At 43.4% G+C, this 12609-nt stretch overlaps 1 protein-coding gene across 2 annotated transcripts; it reads left to right on the forward strand.

Annotated features, from left to right (window-relative positions):
- The first annotated feature begins 1518 nt into the window (after positions 1-1518).
- si:ch211-180f4.1 (uncharacterized protein LOC100144405 homolog) lies at positions 1519-9872 on the forward strand. Of its 2 annotated transcripts, XM_044350458.1 has the most exons (12): positions 1519-1700; positions 1790-1935; positions 2223-2324; positions 2603-2787; positions 3383-3625; positions 3713-3835; positions 5201-5323; positions 5676-6105; positions 6217-6346; positions 6623-6813; positions 6952-7110; positions 8168-9872. In XM_044350458.1, the coding sequence occupies exons 1-12, from the start codon at positions 1619-1621 to the stop codon at positions 8732-8734; spliced, it is 2481 nt and encodes an 826-aa protein (XP_044206393.1). In that variant the 5' UTR covers positions 1519-1618; the 3' UTR covers positions 8735-9872. The 2 variants fall into 2 exon arrangements, with proteins under 2 accessions (XP_044206393.1, XP_044206392.1); XM_044350457.1 differs by having other exon boundaries at positions 5676-6346.
- Positions 9873-12609: the final 2737 nt, after the last annotated feature.

Raw genomic sequence — 12609 nt, forward strand, 5'->3', positions numbered from 1 at the left:
GCAGTCTGTCCTCTGGAGCGGTTCCTGTTCATTTTAAACATGACGTTGTGCAACCTTTGTTTAAAAAAAACCTTTCCTTTCTAAAATCTTAGAAAAGGTTGTCTATTCTCAGCTCATGGACTTTTTAAATGAACAAAATATTCTTGAGATTTTCCAATCCGGTTTTAAAAACATTGCACAGCACCGAATCAGCGCTTTTAAGAGTTTTTAATGACATCTTTTTAGCTACTGACTCTGGTCACTGTGTTGTCCTTTTAGATTTGACTGCAGCTTTTGATACAGTGGACATGAAACCCTGATTGCTCGGTTGCAGCAGTGGGTGGGCATCAGCCTTGATGACTCTGTGTCCTCCACTGCTTCCCCTCTCATGTGGGGTACCACAGGGCTCTGTGCTCGGCCCAGTTTTATTTTCCCTCTATCTACTCCCACTCAGTTCAATTCTCAGGAAACATGGCATTTCTTCTCATTGCTATGCGGATGACAGTCAGATCTATGTCCCCCTAAAAAAAAGTCAGACTCCTAGTCAGCCTGGATGTCTCTAAACTTCCTAAATTTGAATGAAAAAAAGACAGAAGTCATGGTCTTTGGTGGCACTTTAGTGACCCACCTGGTTGATCTGGGTTCTTTGGCACAGTATCACAAGCCAACTGTGCACAGTCTGGGGGTAAAAGTGGACACAGACCTTACATTTAACAGCCAGATTAAAGCTGTGGTGAAGTCAAGCTTTTTCCAGTTGAGGCAGCTGGCAAAAATTAAACCAGTCCTTCAGAGACGGCACTTTGAGACAGTAATCCACGCCTTTGTGACCACCCGGCTGGATTACTGCAATGCACTTTATACGGGGGTTAGTGCGTCCTCCATTGCTCGTCTTCAACTGGTGCAAAATGCTGCTGCGCGTCTTTTAACTGGCACACAGCAAGTACGAGCACATTTCACCTATTTAAGCTTCACTCCACCGGCTGCCTGTCCATTTTAGGATTCATTTTAAAATTATTTTATTTGCTTTTAAAGCCTTGAACGGCCCAGCCCCACCTTACCTCTCTGAGCTGCAGCACCCAGACACTCCCAGCCGCTCTCTCAGGTCAGCTGACCAGCTGCTCCTGACGGTGCCTGAAGCGAGGCTTAAGCTCAGAAGTGAACCGCTGCACATTAGACACTGTCTCACTTTAAATCTCTTCTCAAAAGGTAACTGGCCAATAGGGATGCAGCGCTGTAACACCTGCCCACACGTGAGCAACGTAACTGACAAAAGTGAAAATAGAAACTGCAATCAGTGACAGAAAAGTGAAGAATATTGTCGTCAAATGAAACACTCAGCTATAGTTTTATTGTAAGTGTTTCCATTGAGGTCATTTTTTGGTTTCAATTTTTTTTTATTCATTTAAAAAAAAAAAAAAGATTCTTGTGAGGTTTTACTCTGTAATCATGAAACAAATTAGAAACAAATTGGTTGGAATGAAAGTTTATAAAAGTATAACTATTCAAAGTCTTTTGTTTGTCCTCTGTGTGTTTCCATCCAGCTGCAGATGTGACTCGCCCCCCTCTGATCTAACGGAGGAAGTCGTCGTCACCGTTTAGCCAGAACTTCCTCTCTGCTCTGACCCGGCCCCAGTGCACCATGGGATCTGCAGTCCTCTTTGTGCTCCTCTCCTCCCTGGTGACGTCATCAGTGTGTGTGGGAGTGGGCGGGGCCAGCCAAGGTGACGGACAGTTAAAAGTTGTGCGGATGATTTTTGGTTTGAATCATCGGTTTTTAAACAGAAGTCTGGTTGTGTGTTTTGTCCTGCAGGTGGCGCCGTGCTGTGTCCTCTGCAGTGTGTGTGTGAGACGCGGCCCTGGTACACTCCGCAGTCTGTGTATCACCAGGCCAGGACCGTCGACTGCAACGAACTCCACCTGCAGAGAGTCCCAGCTAACATCTCTGCCGACACACAGGTAACACTGACATCACACAGGTAACACTGACATCACACAGGTAACACTGACATCATACAGATAACACTGACATCATACAGATAACACTGACATCATACAGATAACACTGACATCATACAGATAACACTGACATCATACAGATAACACTGACATCATACAGATAACACTGACATCACACAGGTAACACTGACATCACACTGGTAGCACTGACATCACACAGGTAACACTGACATCACACAGGTAACAGTCACACCTGTCATGTCAGTGGTCATGTATGTGTGTTTCAGGTGTTGCTGCTGCAGAGTAACAACATCTCCTCCATCACCACTGAACTGCTGAGTCTGACGAACCTGACGGAGCTCGACCTATCACAGAACCACTTCACACAGGTAACACACACACACACACGTTTGTCTTTCTACACTTGTGAGGACCCTCGTTAACATGATACCTTCCTTGGCACTAAACTGAACCATCACAACCGTAACAACTAATCAAGTTGTTTTTCTGAAAATACAGTTTTCACAGAGCAGCAACATTACGTCTCCACCTCATGTTACATTTCTGTTACTTTAATGAATTAATTTTCATCCTCAGTCCACATAATCCTGATCTTTCTGTCTGCTGCTTTGTGGAGGTGTGTTAAAAAACGCTGCTGTGTGTCCAGGTGAGCTCTATGGGTCTGTCCTCTCTGGGCCGCCTGGTGACTCTCTACCTGGAGGAGAACCAGATCGAGGAGTTGGAGGACTTTAGTCTGAGGAACCTGTCCAGCCTGGAGGAGCTCTACATAAACCACAATCACATCTCCTCCATCGGACCTAAAGCTTTCGCCGGCCTCACCAACCTGCTGCGGTACCTCGCACTCCTACTTCTTCTTCTTCTTCTGTTCAGCTCCAACTTCATTTTAAGTGCTGGTATTGTGGAAAACAAGACAAGATATCTTTGGAGTGGATCAGGGTGATGTAGGGGCCTCCTGCACTGTAGGATTACTCAACTCTGTCTCCTCGGTCAGAAAGTCAAATCAAATCTGTAGTCGCAGTTTGCATCGCAGCCGGATGACGAACAAGAAGATAAATGTTGGTCTCACAGACGAAATCTAATATTTGTAGCTGCCACATTAGTTTGTCTGAAGATAAAGTGAAGCTTCATGTTTTTATTGGACAGAACATTATGGCTGCCTCTGTGGGCTTCTCATATGAACAGATATCAACACATTTCACACTAATCAATACGTGAACATGAACAGAGGCAGTGCGGTCTGTATTACATTTCATTTTATTTTAATATACATTACAGATTAACTGACTGCATCTCACTGTCAGGTCATATTTTCTTTGTAAAAAGTCTGTTAGTTCCAGCTCACAAGTAGACAAGTCTGAACTTTACCCAGCATGCATTGCAGGTGTGCAGGTCTCCTCTCTGTCTGACTGTGTTTTCTGTGTCTCAGGCTCCACCTGAACTCAAACCGTCTGGTGGCGATCGACAGCCGCTGGTTCGAGTCCCTGCCCTCCCTGGAGATCCTGATGATCGGGGAGAACCCTATTCTGGGTCTGGAGGAGAAGAACTTCCTGCCTCTGTCCCGCCTCCACAGCCTGGTGCTGGCCGGGATGGGACTGGCCTCCATCCCCGCCGCCGCCTTCCTGGGCCTCGACTACCTGGAGAGCCTCTCCTTCTACGACAACCGGCTCAGGTGAGTCTGACCGGCGGAGCTGCTGTCTGTAACGTTCTCTCACTGAGACGCCGAGCGATGACTGACGACCTGCCGTCCTCCTGACAGGTCTGTTCCCCGGGACGCTCTGAGCATGCTCCCTAACCTCAAGTTCTTGGACCTGAACAAGAACCCAATCAGCCGAGTCCAGCAGGGAGATTTCCAGAACCTTCAGCACCTGGAGGAGCTCAGGTGAGTCACAATGTACTGTCCCCGTATTCACTATATTTAACAGTCAGGTGTCCATATGAGCAGTGAAAGAGGTTTTCCTCGCTGTAATCATTCCTCCTGTTCATACTGGATATTAAAAGATCCTTCAAATGTGTTTTCAATGGAAGTGATGGAGGATAAAATCCACAGTGTGTCCACACAGTCATTTAAAAGTCTCTGTGAAGCTTCTATTCAGCTTCATCAGTCTGAGTTAGTCATATCAAGTGGATATCTGACACATTTACAGTCTTTTTAGCATCAAATTCCCTCTTTGTGTTTCCTCGCACAGTGTTTCCCTGTTGAGCTGCAGGTGGAAGTATAGTAACAAAAAGAGGAACTTTGGCACTAAAAAGACTGTAACGTTGAAAGATATCTACTTGATTTGACTCATTTGGATGCTGAAGCTTCATATTAGCTTCAGATAAACTTTTAAATACATTTTTGCACAGAAGGAGGACTGTGGATTTTGTCCTCCATCACTTCCATTGTAAGGTCATTATGAAGGGATCTTCTAATGGTCAGTATGAACAGGAGGAATGATTACAGCAAGAAAAACAGCTTTAATGTTCATTTGGGCTCCTGACTGTTGTTTTAAGACACTTGAAAAACTGAGAACAACATGTAGATGTTGAACAGAAGAGGCCCCAGAATAGAGCCTTGGGGAACTCCACGTCATTTTTGTCCACTGAGATGTGTAAATACCTATAAACACAAAGTAGTCCCTGTCCTTTAAGTAGGATTCAAACCAGCACTGTGCTAGAAAGTCCCAACCAGTTCTCCAGTCTGTCTAGTAATATGTTGTGGTCGACCGTGTCAAATGCGGCACTGAGATCTAGTAATACTAATACTGTACTGCCACTGTCAGTGTTTAAGTGTGTCATTGAAGACTTAAACAAGAGTCTCAGTGCTGCGGTGTGGTCGAAATCCTGACTGGAAGACATCAAAACAGTTGTTTAGTGCCACAAGGTTTGATATGGGCCTATAGTTGCTCATTAGTGAAGTGTCTACAGTGTTTAATAGTGGCTTGATGACGGCAGTGTTCAGGGCCTGTGGGAAGACCTGAGACAACCAAAAAAGAAGGTATCTGTTCGTTAAAAGTATCAAACACTGGAGTGTTAGTCGTATTAATGTGCTGTTTAGCAGTATAGTCCAGTTTATTGCACTTGGAACAAAGGAAAATTTAAACCTGTTACTTTTTACCCTGCGGTACCTGTATCTCTGCCCAGAGGCGGTGGTGGTGGTGCGTGATGATATTAAATAAATTAAACATTCTGCTGTGATGTCGTGTTATTTCAGAGTGTTGTGCGTGTTGTGTTCAGTAATAACTGTTAGTTGTGTTTGACTCAGTCTGAACAACATGGAGCAGCTGTTGATGGTGGAACGAGCAGCTTTCCAGAACCTTCCAGAAATCGCCAAACTGGAGCTCTGCAACAACCCCCGACTGTCCTACATCGACCCGCAAGCCTTCAGGTGACTGCTGGGAAATAACTGGAGAAACTGTCTCGTCACATGGAGACAAATTCACAAAGTTTACAACTAATTTTACACGAGAACAAATGAAAGAAGAAACTAATCTGCACAAATAAAGATGAAGATCTAAACTCTCTTCCTTATTCTTTTTCTCCATTTTTCATTTTCTTCTTATCGCCTCCTTGTCCTCCTCATTCTTCTCCATTTTCTTCTCCTCTTCTGCTTCTCATTCTGCTGCTCCTCCTCCTTCCCTTCATCCCTTTCCTCCTCTTCTCCTCCCCTCTCCTCTAATTTCATCCTCTCGTCCTCTTCTCTTCTTTCCTCTCCTCTCTCCTCCTCCTCCCCCTCTCAGTGACCTGTCCTCCCTCCGTACTCTCCTCCTCCATAACAACCAGCTGAGCCTCCTCTCTGGAGACCTCCTTTCCTCCCTCCCCTCCCTGGAGGAGGTGTCTCTTCACTCCAACCCTCTGCGCTGTGACTGTCTCTCCTCCTGGGGTCCTCACCTCGGCAACCAATCACATCTCAAGCTGCTCGAGTCCTCCGTCACCATCTGCTCCTCCCCGCCTCACCTGATTGGTCGGGAGCTGCAGGAGGTGGTGGCGGTCGCGTGGGGCGGGGCCGACGGCGGAGGACCCGGAGCCAACAGCTGCCTGCCGCACATCTCTGTTCACGCGTTTCCACCTGCGATCAACGTCAGCGGCGGACAGCCAATCACACTGGAGTGCTGGGCTGACGCTGACCCCGCCCCCCAATTCTACTGGGTCACGCCCACTGGAGACAAGGTGAGCGGGGTCGTGTGTGTGTGTGTGTGTGTGTGTGTGTGTGTGTGTGTTTTGGTTGGTAATCATGTTCATCACCCAAACAAACCTTTCCTCCTCTGTCTTCCTGGTCAGGTGAGCTCAGAGGCCGTGGCTGCACCAATCATATCAGAGGAGGGGCGTGGCCTGAGCAGGAAGAAGAAGAAGCATCGCGTGTCTGAGCCGGGAGCGCTGGTGATCGAACACGCCGAGCCTTCAGACGCAGGTCAGGAACTAAAGCACATGTTTAGGAGAGTTTCTATGTTCGGTGTTCGATGTGAATGCAGAATGAGGAAGAACAGCGACTCCTCACACTTCACTGCTCCGTTGTCCTGTGTTGAGGTTAAAGCTGCATGCTGAAGCAAAATACCGTTTTCCACATTAAAAATAATAAAGTTTTTAACGATATATAACTCAAAGTCTCACATGTAAATGAAACACCAACTGGAGCCGATCAGTATCAGTTTTGTTGTGGTATTAAAACTCTCTCTGTGTGTCTCAGGTGTGTATACCTGTGTAGCGTGGAACATAGAGGGAGCAGACACAAAGAGCGTCTCGGTGTTTGTGGACTCTCAGGGGTCTCTGGATTCGTGGTCGGACAGGGGGAGCTGGCAGGGTGGTCAGCCCGGCCGAGAGCAGCCCTGGCTGGGGAACTCGTCCAGCGCTGCAGCCTCTCTGGTCGTGCTGGCGAAGGTACCTGCTGTGTGTTTTTCAGCATTTGTGAAGCACATTGTGTTTAATCTTTTTTGTATGTAATTAATAATGTTATTAACATCATTAACGCTCCTTGAATGAATTCATCAGTGGAGATTAACATGTTTCCTGTGCAAGGTGGTGCACGCCCAGTCGGTGGTGCTGGAGTGGAAGCTGTATCCCAGCGGAGGAGCTTCATCTGTGGGTCAGAACCAGCAGGACGCCCCCCTACCTCTGCCCCGCTGGACCAGCGCCACCGTGCACATCGACAATCCTCAAATCAGCTACACCGCCAAGGTGAACGCATCCGCCCTCCCTCCACCTGTCCACATGTGAACTAATGCTGTCGCTTCACTGGAGGGAGCTCCAGTACTGTCAGAATCACTTCAGATGGAGAAATAAGAGCAAATATCTCATGAAAGTTCAAAGGTCATTAGAGACTTCACATCTGTCTGACATCGACTGCATCACAGCCACAGGCGGCTCTGATTGGCTCGTTCATTTGACTTATAAAACCGAGTCTGTGTTTGGTTTCCATGCAGCACACATCCGGCCTGAGAGCGAATCAAAATTTTCAAGTGATATGAGTCAAAATTAAAGGATCATTCCGCGTTATTTGAAGTTTATTACAACATCAAATTTTATTTTTCTGCACATATTTTATATCACTAAAATTAAGAATAAAATCTCATATTACATTAGAAATACTCCGTCTTCTTAATTAAAATTGTGACCAATAACAGAATGTTTTAATAACCAAATCACCTTCAAATCCTGTTTGTATACATTTACATGATTTTTGCTGCTATTTTCTGCCAAATTCTTTCAAGTATTCACTCTAAAAAAAATATGTTTGTGATTCAGCCCATACGTATGAAGAATGAAGAATGAAGAATATTTTGTCCAACATGTTTCTCTGTTTCTTGTCTTTATGCTATTTTATTGCTCTTTGTCCTGATTGTAAGATGGCAGGTTTCAGGCCAACAGCTGCTAATATTTTTCATTGCTTTGCTGTTTTGCCTGCAAAAAATGACTCTACTTATATTGATTTAACTTAGTTCAACTTAAGTTAGCTCAGCATAACTAAACTCAACTTAACTTAACTCAACTTACTTTACTTTACTCTACCATTCCAGTAATTTAGTATTTCTAATTATTTACTTGTGAGAGATTGACTAAAGAAAGATGGAAGAACTGTACAAATTTCTGCAGCAGAGGTCAAGATGTCCTGACTTTTAAACTCCCAAAACACCGGAACTACATTTCCCATAATGCAACTGGATAGTGTCTTTCATTAGAGCCTACCTGCTTAACCAGTTGCACCATTTCCCGTAACTTTGTTTTTGTCTTCCAGGTTCCTGTGGATGTTCAGGAGTATAACCTGACTCACCTCCTTCCTGCCACAGAGTACCACATCTGCCTCACCGTCTCCTCCTCTCCTCCCTCCCCCACCTCCCCTTCCTCCTCCCCCAGCTCCTTCCCCACCGCCACCACTTCCTCCTCCTCCTCCTCTTCCTCCTTCTCCTCCCCCTCCTCCTCCTCTCCTGTTCACACCTCCTGCCTCAACGTCACCACTAAAGAGGCGGGTTTCTCTGTGGAGCTGGTGGCGTCGCGGCGCAGCAGCGTGGCGTTGGCGGCCGTCATGGGCTCCATGTTCGCTCTGTCCATCATGGCGCTGCTGGTGGTCTACATGGGCCGCCGCGTGCAGCAGCACAAATCCTGCGGCCACTCGCTGAAGAAGTACATGCAGCACGCCACGTCCATCCCTCTGAACGAGCTGTACCCGCCGCTCATCACGCTTTGGGAGAGCGAGGCCGAGAAGGACAAGGACGACAAGGAGGAGGAGGAGCGGGAGGGCGGGGAGAGGGAGGAGGAGGCGACGGGGAGCCAAATCGACACAACAAAGACTTACATGTGGTAGCTGGAGGAGGGAGGACGGGAAGGCGAAGGGGACGTTTTAAAATTATAGAAAGACAGACATGCGAGGAGAGTTTCAGGAGGGACGAGGACGACGAGAAGAGAAACTGGACGGATGAAAGTTGCAGGATGCACATGTGAGAAAGAGAGAGAGGAGAGAGAGAGAGATCATGTGACTCGTTGAAGAGCCAGACAGACTGGAGGTATAAAATATTTAAAGATGTCGATAACGAACACATCTGGCTGCTGAGAGAAAAAGGGAGGAGAACTAAATGACGGATAAAAACAGTGACGCTCCATCTGCCCAAAACACAACATCACACCCATCAAATTCACTTTTAAAGGACCATTCTGGTGTTTTTTTCATGTTTTAGACTATTAACTTTCCATCCCTGCTGATCATAAATCCTTCATCAGTTTTTAAATTGATTTCCTTCCTTTAGACACACATTAGTTTCATAAATTTCTATCAAAATCTGCAGAGAGAGAAATAATCCACCACAGATGATGTACAGTCAACTTTAATTTTATCATCATGTATTAATGCAGCTGAGAGCAAACTTTAAAATCAGTTTATTGTTTGAGCTCATTTAAAAGCAACAAGGTGAATTACAGGAAACTAAAAAGTACTTTAGAACAAATAAACGGGTAAATATGGATAACAGACAGAAAAAAGCAGTCATGTTTTAAAAAGACTTAATTTTAGTCTAATCAATTCCTTTTTTTTAGGTTGATATTCATTGTTTAACATAAACACATTAAAAAAAAAACATTTTTGATAAGAATTGTAACCAAGAACTGAGCAGGACTTGGCAGTAAAAATAAGTTAAAAAAAAACAAACAAACAAAAAATACACAAAATTTGAATTTTTCAATATTTTCTTCATTTTACCACACAAAATAATTGATGTGTTTTTTGTATACAAAATTGTTACTGCTACTTTGTGTAAAGGTACGCTGCAGAGTTTCGGCTTCATATTATTATGAGTGGGCCTCTATTTTGTTTGTTATCATGGACACATGCACATGGATGACACGATCAATAGTCCTGCTGATGGTTTCACCCAATTCCACTGATCACCAAGTGGCGTTAATGCACCAAGAAATGCAGCAATAAAGGCAGGGAAGAAGAAGAGCAAGTACTGTAGTGTTGGCAAGAAAGTAACAGAAAGTAAAAACAAGATTTGCATTTAATGATGATTTAAAATATGAAAATAGACTCATCTGTTTCCATCAAACCAGGTTTGTTATAAACTTTTCTCACAGCATCAGTTTTTATTTTGTCACCACCCGGGCAGCTGGACGTCCTGTAGAGACACCGGACGGACAGACATTAACAGAAGAGGTTGATGGGTTTGTTTTCCCTAACATCTGTTTCTCAAACTGAGGGTCGGGGGCCTGTAATTGGGCCGTCAGCTGGTTTGAATGGGAGCAGCATCTGAAGAGACCTTTTAGGACAGATGAACTGTTGACCTGTGAGTCCAGATGTTTTCTACTCACCTCTTTCCTCTCCTTTCATTTTCTCTTCTGTCCTCCTCCCCCTTGTCTTCTCTCTGTCAAGCACACTGACAGTAATCGTACTGTTAAAAAAAAAAAAAAAAAATCAGATTATTGTAATTTAGTTCATCTGATGAACACGAATGCAGCACTAACACTCAGCACAGGCAGCCATGTGGAAGATTTCACTCTAAATGTTTTCAGCGTAGCACTTAAAGGTCCCGTATTCAAATGTTCAATTTTTCTTAACATAATTAATACTTATAAAAGTTATTTAATGGAAATAATGTTGAATTAAGCTTTAATTTTACACACGAGTACAACACAAGGATGTCCACTCCTTCCCTCAATATTTGCCATTTTCATAGAACCATTAGTTATCCTGCAAAGCTCAAACATGCTGGAGTACAAACCACCAATATAAATCAAACTATATCACTGTATGCAGACGATATATTACTTTACACCCAGAATTTTACATTTAAGCTTATCTAGTTTGCATGATTCCTTCTGTGTCTCCATGTACCTCCAGAATAACACTTTTTTTTGATAAATCTTTTGGTTACTACTTTTGTTGTCAGTTGCTTTAATTACAATATTAGAAAAATGAAGATTTGATTTTAATTTTACTGTCATCAGGCAAGTAAAAACTTTCAATGTATGAACAAAAACAACAGTTTTTAAGCTGGATGACAGTGCACACATGGTGGTATTTATTTAAGGGTTGCAACTTTGTCTTTACAAACATTTTTTTGTCTGTCATCACTACATTTGACTCCCAGAGAACTGAAAATGTTTTTTATAAAGACATAATTCTTTGATGATCTTTGAAAAACCCAGAATGTGGTTTATCTACACTTGACAAAGTTTTAAAGGTATTTCCATCTGGATCAAAAAACATTCTGTCCACAGTGCACAGTGAAATGTAAACACCTTATTTTCTATATAAAAATAATAATGCAATTAATAATGGAAAAAAAACATAAATTTACAAAACTGATAATGAAATGTTTTAATTTCGGTCGATGTTGTACAAATCTAGAATGAACATATGTCATTTCCTGCCAGTGTTGCCAACTTAGAGACATTCCTGCTAGGTTTGGAGACTTTTACCCCCCCTTTAGTGACTATTTTCCAAAAAAAAGCGCCTAGTATTAGCAACTTCTTCCAGGGAACTCCTTGTTCTTTGTTTTCATCCTAAATTATTAATGTGACCATTTAAGTTTTTTTTTATAGTTTAGAGGTTTAGAGGCAGAGTTTACAAAAATGAGTTGATTCCAGTGTCTCTCTATTCATGACACTTCAGTTCTACATAAGCAGCACATAGCATGGTTTGAGGCTGAAGCTGATGCAGAAGTGCCACTGAGAGAATTTTTAAAATTATTGCTCCGTTAATAAGATTGGAAGACTTATAGCTGCTTTGATGTATGCCATGTGGGTGGTGATTGACAGCTGTGATTGACAGCTTAATGATACTTGATAATGATGCCTGCTGTGTTATTTAGCAAATGCCCAAGTGTGCAGCAATCGTTCCCAGTAAGCTAGCGTTAGCTTCAGTCTGAGGTGGCACGGATTGTTTCCAGAGCCAAACGTAAAAGAGGGCGCTGAACATAAGCTGCAACTCTGGGCTTCAAACTGGCTCCAATATAACCAATGGGTGACATCACAGCTCGCTATGTCCAGCATTACATACAGGCTGTGGTTCCACAGTTTGCACACCTTTATAAAAAGATTTAGATTTTGATCAGAGGTAGATTTAGATGCATATTGATGTGACGATAGCAGCTTTAAAAATAATAAAAGCAAATGGTAAAGCTAATTAGTTAAGTTTAGCTTGACACAATTCTTTTAACTCAGATTCAAATTAGCATGTGATATCATCTAGCGACCTTTCAAGCTACTTTTCACTGATAATAGTTGGCAACACTGTTTCTGTCTGTGTTTGGATTAGAAAATAGAGACAGTAGAGTTATTGTGCTGCAGATGGAATATTTTATGATCCAAATGTGCAAAAGAGTCTTTTCAGCAGATTCTGGAAATACACTGTCAAAAAGAGATTTCAAAGGGATCTACAGTATCCTGATGCTGAGTTCTGGGACTCAACAAAAGAGAATACATGAACACATGAGAAACTTCTTTTTAACAAATACTTTGGCAGTAGTTTCAGGTGTTTTACAGGCTGTTTTGCTGCATTTGCTCTTGTTTGTGTTTTTAGGGGGAAATGTCCTCGGTTAACTCAGTGTAAAACTTTTTCCTCTGCTGCTCTGGTGATGACAGGCTTCTCATCATAAAACCAGCGATACACCTCATGTTTTCCAGCCTGCAGAGCTCGTCCTGTGTGATCAGGACTTCAGTCTGCACATTTATTCGCTTTAAGTTCAG

This window comes from Thunnus albacares, chromosome 5 (assembly GCF_914725855.1).
Source record: "Thunnus albacares chromosome 5, fThuAlb1.1, whole genome shotgun sequence".
Classification (NCBI taxonomy): Eukaryota; Metazoa; Chordata; class Actinopteri; order Scombriformes; family Scombridae; genus Thunnus; species Thunnus albacares.

Excerpts from the sequence above, each read along its gene's own strand:
- si:ch211-180f4.1 (XM_044350457.1), top strand. The coding sequence starts at position 1,619 with ATGGGATCTGCAGTCCTCTTTGTGCTCCTCTCCTCCCTGGTGACGTCA. Across the intron at positions 2,325-2,602 it reads CACAGAACCACTTCACACAG|GTGAGCTCTATGGGTCTGTC; the intron begins GTAACACACACA and ends CTGTGTGTCCAG. Across the intron at positions 6,814-6,951 it reads CTCTGGTCGTGCTGGCGAAG|GTGGTGCACGCCCAGTCGGT; the intron begins GTACCTGCTGTG and ends TTCCTGTGCAAG.